A 12202-nucleotide genomic window follows, 5' to 3' on the forward strand; every position below is an offset into this window, starting at 1 on the left:
GATACCGAGTGGCTGGAAAAACTGCACTTTATGGTGGATATGACAAGTCACCTAAACATGCTGAATAAAAGTCTCCAGGGGCGGGGAAACACTGCACTGCAAATGCTGGAAGCTGTTTTGTCATTCGAGCGCAAGCTGACTGTATTCACCAGAGATGTACAGCGAGGCACGCTCTCTCACTTCCCCTCCCTGAGAGAGTTCAAAGAAGCCCATCACGATCTGAGTTGTGTTTGAAACATGGAATGCTCTTCCTGACAGTTAAGGGAACATGAAGAAATATGCATTTGGAGTATTATCCATTTTTGGATCAACATACCTGTGCGAGCAGATATTCTCAAACATGATGTATTTGTAGCCTACTTATAATTTTGATAGTAGGCTAATATAGCTAATATAGACACTTACAGCATGTGTTGCCTTCATTATAAGGCTTATAAAATACTTAATTTTTTGCGGCTCCAGACAGATTTGTTTTTTGTTTTTTTTGGTCCAATATGGCTCTTTCAACATTTTGGGTTGCCGACCCCTGCTTTAACCAATCAAATTAAATGTATTTTATAAAGCCCTTTTTACATCAACAGTTGTCTCAAAGTCCTTTACAGATACCCAGCTTAAAACCCCAAAGAGCAAGCAATGCAGAGGCAGAAGCACAGTGGCTAGGAAAAAATCCTAGAAGGCAGGAACCTAGGAAGAAACCTACCTTGTCAGTAGCATAGGCCCACAGGCCCACAGTGTGGGAGACATTAGCCTCTAGCTGGGCCTGGTCACAGCAGCCTTCTATCCGGTGCAGCACCTCCAGACAGCTGAGGAAGACCCAGCAGTCTAATGCACCCTCCAGCATAGACACCTACACAACAACAACAGTTTAGCTAACAGCACACTGCAAAACGCTTGTTATTAAACAGAGCAAGATACATCTGTGAAAAAGAGAGGAGAGAGAGAGACAGCGAAGGAGCGAGAGAGAGACAGAGAGACAGCGAAGGAGCGAGAGAGAGACAGAAGGAGCGAGAGAGAGACAGAAGGAGCGAGAGAGAGACAGAAGGAGCGAGAGAGAGACAGCGAAGGAGCGAGAGAGAGACAGAGACAGCGAAGGAGCGAGAGAGAGACAGCGAAGGAGCGAGAGAGAGACAGCGAAGGAGCGAGAGAGAGACAGCGAAGGAGCGAGAGAGACAGAGACAGCGAAGGAGCGAGAGAGACAGAGACAGCGAAGGAGCGAGAGAGAGACAGCGAAGGAGCGAGAGAGAGACAGCGAAGGAGCGAGAGAGAGACAGAGAAGGAGCGAGAGAGAGACAGAGGGAGACAGCGAAGGAGCGAGAGAGAGAGAGAGATAGCGAAGGAGCGAGAGAGAGAGAAGGAGCGAGAGAGAGACAGAAGGAGCGAGAGAGAGACAGAGAGAGATAGAGACAGCGAAGGAGCGAGAGAGAGACAGAGACAGCGAAGGAGCGAGAGAGAGACAGCGAAGGAGCGAGAGAGACAGAGACAGCGAAGGAGCGAGAGAGACAGACAGCGAAGGAGCGAGAGAGAGACAGCGAAGGAGTGAGAGAGAGACAGCGAAGGAGCGAGAGAGAGACAGAAGGAGCGAGAGAGAGACAGAGAGAGACAGCGAAGGAGCGAGAGAGAGACAGAGAGACAGCGAAGGAGCGAGAGAGAGACAGAAGGAGCGAGAGAGAGACAGAAGGAGCGAGAGAGAGACAGAGAGAGATAGAGACAGCGAAGGAGCGAGAGAGAGACAGAGAGAGATAGAGACAGCGAAGGAGCGAGAGAGAGAAAAAGAAAAGTGAGGCCGAAGCGGCGAGAAAACTCCACCCCATCACCACCACCCAGTAACCGTACCCCATCACCCAGTAACCGTACCCCATCACCCAGTAACCGTACCCCATCACCCAGTAACCGTACCCCATCACCCAGTAACCGTACCCCATCACCACCACCCAGTAACCGTACCCCATCACCACCACCCAGTAACCGTACCCCATCACCACCACCCAGTAACCGTACCCCATCACCACCACTCAGTAACCGTACCCCATCACCACCACCCAGTAACCGTACCCCATCACCACCACTCAGTAACTGTACCCCATCACCACCACCCAGTAACCGTACCCCATCACCCAGTAACCGTACCCCATCACCCAGTAACCGTACCCCATCACCACCACCCAGTAACCGTACCCCATCACCACCACTCAGTAACTGTACCCCATCACCACCACCCAGTAACCGTACCCCATCACCCAGTAACCGTACCCCACCACCCAGTAACCGTACCCCATCACCACCACCCAGTAACCGTACCCCACCACCCAGTAACCGTACCCCATCACCCAGTAACCGTACCCCATCACCACCACCCAGTAACCGTACCCCATCACCCAGTGCCCGTACCCCATCACCACCAAACAGTAACCGTACCCCATCACCACCACCACCCAGTAACCGTACCCCATCACCACCACCACCCAGTAACCGTACCCCATCACCACCACCACCCAGTAACCGTACCACATCACCACCACCACCCAGTAACCGTACCCCATCACCACCACCACCCAGTAACCGTACCCCATCACCACCACCACCCAGTAACCGTACCCCATCACCACCACCACCCAGTAACCGTACCCCATCACCACCACCACCCAGTAACCGTACCCCATCACCACCACCACCCAGTAACCGTACCCCATCACCACCACCACCCAGTAACCGTACCCCATCACCACCACCACCCAGTAACCGTACCCCATCACCACCACCACCCAGTAACCGTACCCCATCACCACCACCCAGTAACCGTACCCCCATCACCACCCAGTAACCGTACCCCATCACCACCACCACCCAGTAACCGTACCCCATCACCACCACCACCCAGTAACCGTACCCCCATCACCACCCAGTAACCGTACCCCCATCACCACCCAGTAACCGTACCCCATCACCACCCAGTAACCGTACCTCCAGCAGGCATAGCTCCTGGACACAGTTATGCAGCAGCTCCAGGGCTCTTTGTGTCACCTCCCAGGGCCTCTGGAGAAAGATGAGCAGGGTACACTGTCGACAGAACAGGTAGCTGCGTAGCTCCAGCAGGCTAGCCTGCCCGCTCTGGATCCCATCTCTCTTCTCCATGTCTATGGGGCGCCGCAGGAGCAAGCCAGTCCAGCTCTTCACCGGGGAGCAGAAGGAACCCAGCCAGTTGGCCCCGTCTACACACAGACACAGAGACGAGCAGAAAGACACAACTATATGCTGATTTTAATGTATTGAGTCGCTGACTTATAAAGCTTGAGTGATTTTGGGGTATTGTTCAGGGGTGTATTTGATTAGGACCCCCATTAGCTGGTCCCGTGTGGCTCAGTTGGTAGAGCATGGTGTTTGCAACGCCAGGGTTGTGGATTTGATTTCCATGGGGTACCAGTACGGAAAAAAATGTATGAAATGTATGCATTCACTACTGTAAGTCGCTCTGGATAAGAGCGTCTGCTAAATGACTAAAATGTAAATGTAAATTAGCTGTTGCGAAAGCAGCAGCTACTCTTCCTGGGGTCCACACAAAACATGACATAATACAGAACAATTAATAGACAAGAACAGAACTACATCCATATAAAAAAAGGCACACATAGTTTGTGTGTATGTATTGATATGTAGACTATCTAGGTCAGATAGGTGAGAGGCATTGTGCTGTGAGGTGTTGCTTGATCTATTTTTTGAAACCAGCTTTGCTGTTTATTTGAGCAATATGAGATGGAACAGAGTTCCATGCAATAATGGCTCTATATAATACTGTACGTTTTCTTGAATTTGTTCTGCACCTGAGGACTGTGAAAAGACCCCTGGTGGCATGTCTGGTGGGGTAAGTGTGTGTGTGTCAGAGCTGTGTGTAAGTTGACTATGCAAACAATTTGGGATTTTCAACACGTTAATGTTTCTTATAAGAAGAAGAAGTGATGCAGTCAGTCTCTCCTCAACTCTTAGCCAAGAGAGACTGGTATGTATAGTGTTTATATCAGCCCTCTGATTACAATGAAGAGCAAGACGTGCCGCTCTGTGAGAGGGAGTTTGTGGCACTTATTTATTATTACCCTTTTTTCTCCCCATTTTCGTGTTGGCCAATTGGAAGTTACAGTCTGGTCTCATCGCTGTAACTCCCGTATGGACTCGGGAGAGGCGAAGGTCAAGATCCGTGCGTCCTCCGAAACACGACCCAGCCGAGCTGCACTGCTTCTTGACACAACGCCCACTTAACCCGGAAGCCAGCCGCACCAATGTGTCGAAGGAAACACCGTACACCTGGCGACCGTGTCAGCGTGCCAAGGACCGGCCCACCACAGGAGTCGCTAATGCGCGATGGGACAAGGACATCCCTGCCGGCCAAACCTTCCCCTTACCCAGACGACGCTGGGCCAATTGTGGGTCTCCCGAAGGCGGCCAGCTGTGACAGGATCTCTAGTGGCACAGCCTTAGGCCACTGCACCACTCGGGAGGTGGCTATATATTTATGTGGTCCTTTAGCTCAGTTGGTAGAGCATTCTGTTTGCAAAGCAAGGGTTGTGGGTTCGATTCCCGGGACCACCCGTCCGTAAAACGTAAGCACGCATGACTGTACATTGCCTTGGATTAAAGCATCTGCTAAATGGCATATAATATTATACCTTCGGAAAGTATTTAAACCCCTTGACTTTTTCCACATTTTGTAACGTTACAGCCTTATTCTAAAATGGATTAAAAACAAGTTATCATCATCAATCTACACACATTACCCCATAATGACAAAGGAAAAACAGGTTTTAAATTATTTTTGCTACATCCCCAAAGAATGATGCTGCCATCACCATGCTTCACCGTAGGGATGGTGCCAGGTTTCCTCCAGATGTGACGCTTGGCATTCAGGCCAAAGAGTTCAACCTTGGTTTCATCAGGCCAGAGAATCTTGTTTCTCATGATCTGAGTCTTTAGTTGAATTTTGGCAAACTCCAAGCGGGCTGTCATGTGCCTTTTACTGAGGAGTGGCTTCCGTCTGGTCACTCTACCATAAAAGCCTGATTGGTGGAGTTCTGCAGAGATGGTTGTCCTTCTGGAAGATTCTCCCAGATTCAGAACTCTGGAGCTCTGTCAGAGTGACCATCGGGTTCTTGGTCTCCTCCCTGACCAAGACCCTTCTCCCCCGATTGCTCAGTTTGGCCAGGCGGCCAGCTCTAGGAAGAGTCTTGGTGGTTCCAAACTTCTTCCATTTAAGAATGATGGAGGCCACTGTGTTCTTGTGGACCTTCAATGCTGCATTTTTTTGGTACCCTTCCCAGATCTGTGCCTCAACACAATCCTGTCTCGGAGCTCTACGGACAATTCCTTCGACCTCATGGCTTGGTTTTTGCTATGACATGCATAGTCATCTGTGTGACCTTATATAGACAGGTGTGTGCCTTTCCAAATCATGTCCAATCAATTTAATTTACCACAGGTGGACTCCAATCAAGTTGTAGAAACATCTCAAGGATGATCAATGGAAACAGGATGCACCTGAGCTCAATTTCAAGTGTCAGAGCAAAGGGTTTGAATACTTATGTAAATGTGATAATTGTTAATTGTTTTTATTAAATTAGAAAAAATGTCTAAAAACTCGATTTTACTTTGTCATTATGGGGTATTGTGTGTAGACTGATGGAAAAAAAACAATTTAATACATTTTAGAATAAGGCTGCAACCTAACACAATGTGGAAAAAGTCAAGGGGTCTGAATACTTTCCAAAGACACTTTTTAGATGACTTATAAAGCTTGCGTGAGAGGGAGTTGCTGTACATGTACCTCCAGCCCCGAAGTTGAGAACACACTGAGTGAAGAGCGCGTCCAGTTCATCATACTGGAGCAGAGCATCCTCAAACTGCTGCAGCATCTCAAACACAAAGGCCAACTCCTCCTGCACACAACAAAACACAGATACACACAACACATCACACGTGATCAAACAGGTACTAATTTGCGGGTACTATTTAATTAAGCTGCCAGTTGAGGACTTGTGAGGCGTCTGTTTCTCAAACTAGACACTCTAATGTACTTGTCCTCTTGCTCAGTGGTGCACCGGGGCCTCCCACTCTTTCTATCCTGGTTAGAGTCAGTTTGCGCTGTTCTGTGAAGGGAGGAGTACACAGCGTTGTACGAGATCTTCAGTTTCTTGGTAATTTCTCACATGGACTAGCCTTCATTTCTAAGAACAAGAATAGACTGATGAGTTTCAGAAGAAAGGTCTTTGTTTCTGGCCATTTTGAGCCTGTAATCGAACCCACAAATGCTGATGCTCCAGATACTCAACTAGTGTAAGGCCAGTTTTATTGCTTCTTTAATCAAAACAACAGCTTTCAGCTGTGCTAACATAATTGCAAAAGGGTTTTCTAATGATCAATTAGCCTTTTAAAATTATAAACTTGGATTAGCTAATACAACGTGCCATGGTAACACATTGGAGTGTTTGTTGCTGATAATGGGCCTCTGTACGCCTATGTAGATATTCCATAAAAAATCAGTTGTTTCCAGCTACAATAGTCATTTACAACATTAACAATGTCTACACCGTATTGCTGATCAATTTGATGTTATTTTAATGGACAAAAAAAATTGCTTTTCATTCAAAAACAAGGACATTTCTAAGTGACTCCAAACTTTTGAACGGTAGTGTATACTAATATATACATATACACATATACACACACATACATACATACATACATACATACATATATATATAAATAAACAAACAAACAAATCCTCTTCTTCCTGTATAAAACCACAGATTCACCTAAGACACACAGACTGGCAGGTACAAGCACAGACCTACCTGTACCATGAAGTAATCACAGAAGCTCCAGCCGGGCTGATCGCGTTTCTCCCGGAGTGTGCGCATGTCCTCCTCGAAGCGTCCCAGGTTCTGAGTGAAGGACATCAGCAGTAGAGTCCTCAGCTTCAGCAGGAAGGTACTCCACGACTCCTGAGACCTGGACGAATCCTTTAGAGGGTCTGACAGAACCACACAACTAGGTGAGAAAGAGAGAGAGAGGAGAGAAGGAGAGAGAAAGAGAGAGGAGAGAGGAGAGGAGAGAGAGAGAGAGAAGGAGAGAGAGAAGGAGAGAGAGAGAAGGAGAGAGAGAGAAGGAAAGACATTTGTATCTGATCTGTCAGAACAATTCTTTCTTCTGGCTATTTGTGTTTCTCATTTCCAGCCTCCATTTTGTTTGTATCTTGTGTTGTAAGTGTGTCCATTTTGTTTGTATCTTGTGTGTCTCACCGGTCATTCTGCTTGTTACAGAAGTCGTTGCGGATCTTGTCCACTAAGGAGGAGCGAGGCAGGATGTTGGTCTTGTTCTTCTTCTTGGTGTCGCTGGTCTCCACGACAACGATGACCCAGTCAGCTGACCCGTGGAGCCGCAGGTTGCCCTGCCACCTCATCATGTTGTCCCTGACTGACGCCTTGTACACCTCTGTGTCCTAGAGGGTTTATTGACAGTTCATTATTCATTCATAAAGTTGTTTAGAAATAATTTCTAATCTGTTAGAACTCATTGGTTAGTCCTTTCTGAACCCCTAATAATAATAATAATAATAATACCAATAATAATAATAATAATAATAACAACAAAAATAATAGCAATAATAATAATGACAACAAAAACAATAATACCAACAATAACAACAATAATAATAATAATATCAATAATAACAATAATAATAATAACAATAATAATAACAATAATAACAGCAATAACAATAATAATAACAGCAATAATAATAGCAATAACAATAATAATAACAGCAATAATAATAGCAATAACAATAATAATAACAATAACAACATTAATAATAATAACAATAATAATGACCGTAATAATGACAATAACAATCATAGTAATAATAATAACAATAATAATAACAACATTAATAATAACAATAATAACAACAACAACAACAGCAATAACAATAACAATAAAAATAACAGTCATAGTAATAATAACAATAATAACAATACTATTAATAATTATAATAATAACAATAACACTAACAACAATAACAATAACAATGAGGTATGTTTTGTGTGTTCACTGTTCAGACAATCATAAAGTAACTCTCTCACATTACGAGTAAATACAAAACACTATGCATTTCCAGTCCCTTTTCAGGGCATCAAATGCCAGGAAATAGTAGTGGTGAAAACCTCTATAGGAGTCATTACTATCAAATGTCCTGGATGAATGACATTTACTCTTTAATGAGTCCAACAGCCTTGATATACTAAAGTGCTTCTAAAACAACAAAGGCTCTCTGCAATAGCTATCCATTACGCACTGTTTCCCATGTCGGTCACGAGTCGCTGACTGGACTGCACTTCCTTAAAACAAGTGAACCGCCCTTTTAGTACATCAACACATTTCTGTTTCCTCAGCACTTTTCCACTGATCTCCCTTCTCTCCCTGAACAAACTGAGGGGCCAGCCAGGTTACACTCATTAGGAGAAGGAAGGAAGGAAGGAAGGAAGGAAGGAAGGAAGGCAGGCAGGCAGGCAGGCAGGCAGGCAGGCAGGCAGGCAGGCAGGCAGGCAGGCAGGCAGGCAGGCAGGCAGGCAGGCAGGCAGGCAGGCAGGCAGGAGAATAGTAGAGGAATCCTCCTGAGACTAAATGCAAACAATATGTGAACCAGCTGGAATACACAACATGTAATGTGTTGTGTCTGTCAGCCATCCATCTGCTGCCTGCACTAAGAATAATACTAATAATCCACTGTGGATCAAATCATTTAGCTAGGCTGTTACATCCCACCTGTTACTTATTGGAGGGTAGAGTAGAATTTATGTGTGTGTGTGTGTGTGTGTGTGTGTGTGTGTGTGTGTGTGTGCGCGTGTACAAGTCCCCACAAGAATAGTAAACAAACAAAAATTTGACCAACTGGGGACATTTTGTTAGTCTCCACGAGGTCAAATACTATTTCTAGGGGGTTTAGGGTTAAGGTTAGAGTTAAGGTTAGAGTTAAGGTTACATCCCACCTGTTACTTATTGGAGGGTAGAGTAGAATTTATGTGTGTGTGTGTGTGTGTGTGTGTGTGTGTGTGTGTGTGTGTGTGTGTGTGTGTGTGTGTGTGTGTGTGTGTGTGTGTGTGTGTGTGTTTACAGTAAAACGGGCACGGCACCACGTACACAGCAGTCTGTCCAGTAGATATGGAGGAAGGGGAAAGTGAGGAGGGCTTTGTTTCCCTCTTTAGGGAGGAGTTCCTCTTTGAACTGGACAAAGTTGGCCTCTAAATGGATCATCTTTGGTGCTCGTCCATACGACCTGAGATCAACAAAAAAATAGTATGATATAGACGTTCTATAAAGGAGTTTATACATCATAATGCTTATACACTGAGATGCTCTTATCTAGCATTGACCAGTAAGCCAACATTTAGTCGACAAAGTCATTCAGCAGTACCAAAAAAAAAGTTTCAATTAGACCAATTACTTCCTGGCACATCTTGTCAGCACTCACCTCCTCCACTCCATTGGTTCCCTGGGAAGCTGCTGGGCCAATGGGGTGTAGAGAGAAGTGAACAAGGCCTGGTCCCCAGCGCCTTGTGGAGAGAGGGGGGAGATTAGGGAAGAAGAGGGAGGAAAGGAAGGAAGCAGGAATGAGGGTGAGGGAAGGAGGAGAGAGAATGAGGAGAACAGAAAATCCCCTGATACCCAATAAGTACCTGTCAACAGAGGATTGTATGTTCATTTAAAATAGCCAGTTGAACTTCAGGACTGGAATTGAATAGCCCTGCCCTATGATCCAGCTACAGACTCAATAAGCCCTGCTGGCTATCACCCCTCTGTCCTAGTGTTGTTTCCAGACACGTCCACGGCTGAAAAAAGCACAGGTTTTGAAGATACTGACCTGACAGGAGGTACCCCATCCCCCACCAGACTCCCAGAACCAACCTTTTCCTGTGTGGTTAAAGGTTAATATGACAGGGGGTAACCCAAACCCCACCAGACTCCCAGAACCAACCTTTTCCTGTGTGGTTAAAGGTTGATATGACAGGGGGTACCCCATCCCCCACCAGACTCCCAGAACCAACCTTTTCCTGTGTGGTTAAAGGTTGATATGATAGGGGGTACCCCATCCCCCACCAGACTCCCAGAACCAACCTTTTCCTGTGTGGTTAAAGGTTGATATGACAGGGGGTACCCCATCCCCCACCAGACTCCCAGAACCAACCTTTTCCTGTGTGGTTAAAGGTTGATATAACAGGGGGTACCCCATCCCCCACCAGACTCCCAGAACCAACCTTTTCCTGTGTGGTTAAAGGTTGATATGATAGGGGGTACCCCATCCCCCACCAGACTCCCAGAACCAACCTTTTCCTGTGTGGTTAAAGGTTGATATGACAGGGGGTATCCCATCCCCCACCAGACTCCCAGAACCAACCTTTTCCTGTGTGGTTAAAGGTTGATATGACAGGGGGTACCCCATCCCCCACCAGACTCCCAGAACCAACCTTTTCCTGTGTGGTTAAAGGTTGATATGACAGGGGGTACCCCATCCCCCACCAGACTCCCAGAACCAACCTTTTCCTGTGTGGTTAAAGGTTGATATGACAGGGGGTACCCCATCCCCCACCAGACTCCCAGAACCAACCTTTCTTTCCCTGTGTGATTATGAGCGATGAGGGAAGAAGCAACACCTGTTCAGAAATTTGATGCTGAGACAAATTCTGTGTCTTGGTAACAGCAATCTGTTGTTACCTGGACTACAGCAAAGCAAAGCCCACTGCTGAGCCTGCGCTGCACCATAAAGCTGAGACCTTGCCCTTGGGAATAGGGCTGTTCAGAGACCAGCGCTGTATAGCTCTGCTAGTAAATCTTGTTGTTGCCTCTAATAGTAAAACTGCACACAGCCCTGGTATGGTCCCCCCAGAGAGAACAGCCCTGGTATGGTCCCCCAGAGAGAACAGCCCTGGTAAGGTCCCCCAGAGAGAACAGCCCTGGTATGGTCCCCCAGAGAGAACAGCCCTGGTATGGTCCCCCCCAGAGAGAACAGCCCTGGTATGGTCCCCCCAGAGAGAACAGCCCTGGTATGGTCCCCCCAGAGAGAACAGCCCAGGTCCCCCCAGAGAGAACAGCCCTGGTATGGTCCCCCAGAGAGAACAGCCCTGGTATGGTCCCCCCCAGAGAGAACAGCCCTGGTATGGTCCCCCCCAGAGAGAACAGCCCTGGTATGGTCCCCCCAGAGAGAACAGCCCTGGTATGGTCCCCCCAGAGAGAACAGCCCTGGTATGGTCCCCCAGAGAGAACAGCCCTGGTATGGTCCCCCCAGAGAGAACAGCCCTGGTATGGTCCCCCCTGAGAGAACAGCCCTGGTATGGTCCCCCCAGAGAGAACAGCCCTGGTATGGTCCCCCCAGAGAGAACAGCCCTGGTCCCCCCAGAGAGAACAGCCCTGGTATGGTCCCCCCAGAGAGAACAGCCCTGGTCCCCCCCAGAGAGAACAGCCCTGGTATGGTCCCCCCAGAGAGAACAGCCCTGGTATGGTCCCCCCAGAGAGAACAGCCCTGGTATGGTCCCCCCAGAGAGAACAGCCCTGGTATGGTCCCCCCAGAGAGAACAGCCCTGGTATGGTCCCCCAGAGAGAACAGCCCTGGTATGGTCCCCCCAGAGAGAACAGCCCTGGTATGGTCCCCCCAGAGAGAACAGCCCTGGTATGGTCCCACCAGAGAGAAAAGCCCTGGTCCCCCCAGAGAGAACAGCCCTGGTATGGTCCCCCCAGAGAGAACAGCCCTGGTATGGTCCCCCCAGAGAGAACAACCCTGGTCCCCCCAGAGAGAACAGCCCTGGTATGGTCCCCCCCAGAGAGAACAGCCCTGGTATGGTCCCCCCAGAGAGAACAGCCCTGGTATGGTCCCCCCAGAGAGAACAGCCCTGGTATGGACCCCCCAGAGAGAACAGCCCTGGTATGGTCCCCCCAGAGAGAACAGCCCTGGTATGGACCCCCAGAGAGAACAGCCCTGGTCCCCCAGAGAGAACAGCCCTTGTCCCCCCAGAGAGAACAGCCCTGGTCCCCCAGAGAGAACAGCCCTGGTATGGTCCCCCCAGAGAGAACAGCCCTGGTATGGTCCCCCCCAGAGAGAACAGCCCTGGTATGGTCCCCCCAGAGAGAACAGCCCTGGTATGGTCCCCCCAGAGAGAACAGCCCT

General features: G+C 48.0%; 1 protein-coding gene across 3 annotated transcripts in view; it reads right to left on the minus strand.

The window, feature by feature from the left end:
- The window catches only part of LOC106582484 (trafficking protein particle complex subunit 10), a 31603-nt gene that overhangs the window by 16931 nt on the left and 2470 nt on the right, over positions 1–12202 (minus strand). For 2 of the 3 annotated variants that reach the window (XM_014165640.2, XM_014165639.2), the window contains exons 2-8: positions 9515–9596; positions 9184–9319; positions 7284–7483; positions 6837–7032; positions 5810–5921; positions 2962–3209; positions 701–847 (exon numbers count right to left, since the gene is read on the minus strand). In XM_014165640.2, the coding sequence (XP_014021115.2) occupies positions 701–847; positions 2962–3209; positions 5810–5921; positions 6837–7032; positions 7284–7483; positions 9184–9319; positions 9515–9596 (1121 nt within the window). Of the gene's footprint in view, positions 1–700; positions 848–2961; positions 3210–5809; positions 5922–6836; positions 7033–7283; positions 7484–9183; positions 9320–9514; positions 9597–12202 lie in introns of those variants that run through there. The other variant, XM_014165641.2, reaches the window with a different exon arrangement.

Source organism: Salmo salar, chromosome ssa21, assembly GCF_905237065.1.
Source record: "Salmo salar chromosome ssa21, Ssal_v3.1, whole genome shotgun sequence".
In the NCBI taxonomy this organism is placed as follows: domain Eukaryota; kingdom Metazoa; phylum Chordata; class Actinopteri; order Salmoniformes; family Salmonidae; genus Salmo; species Salmo salar.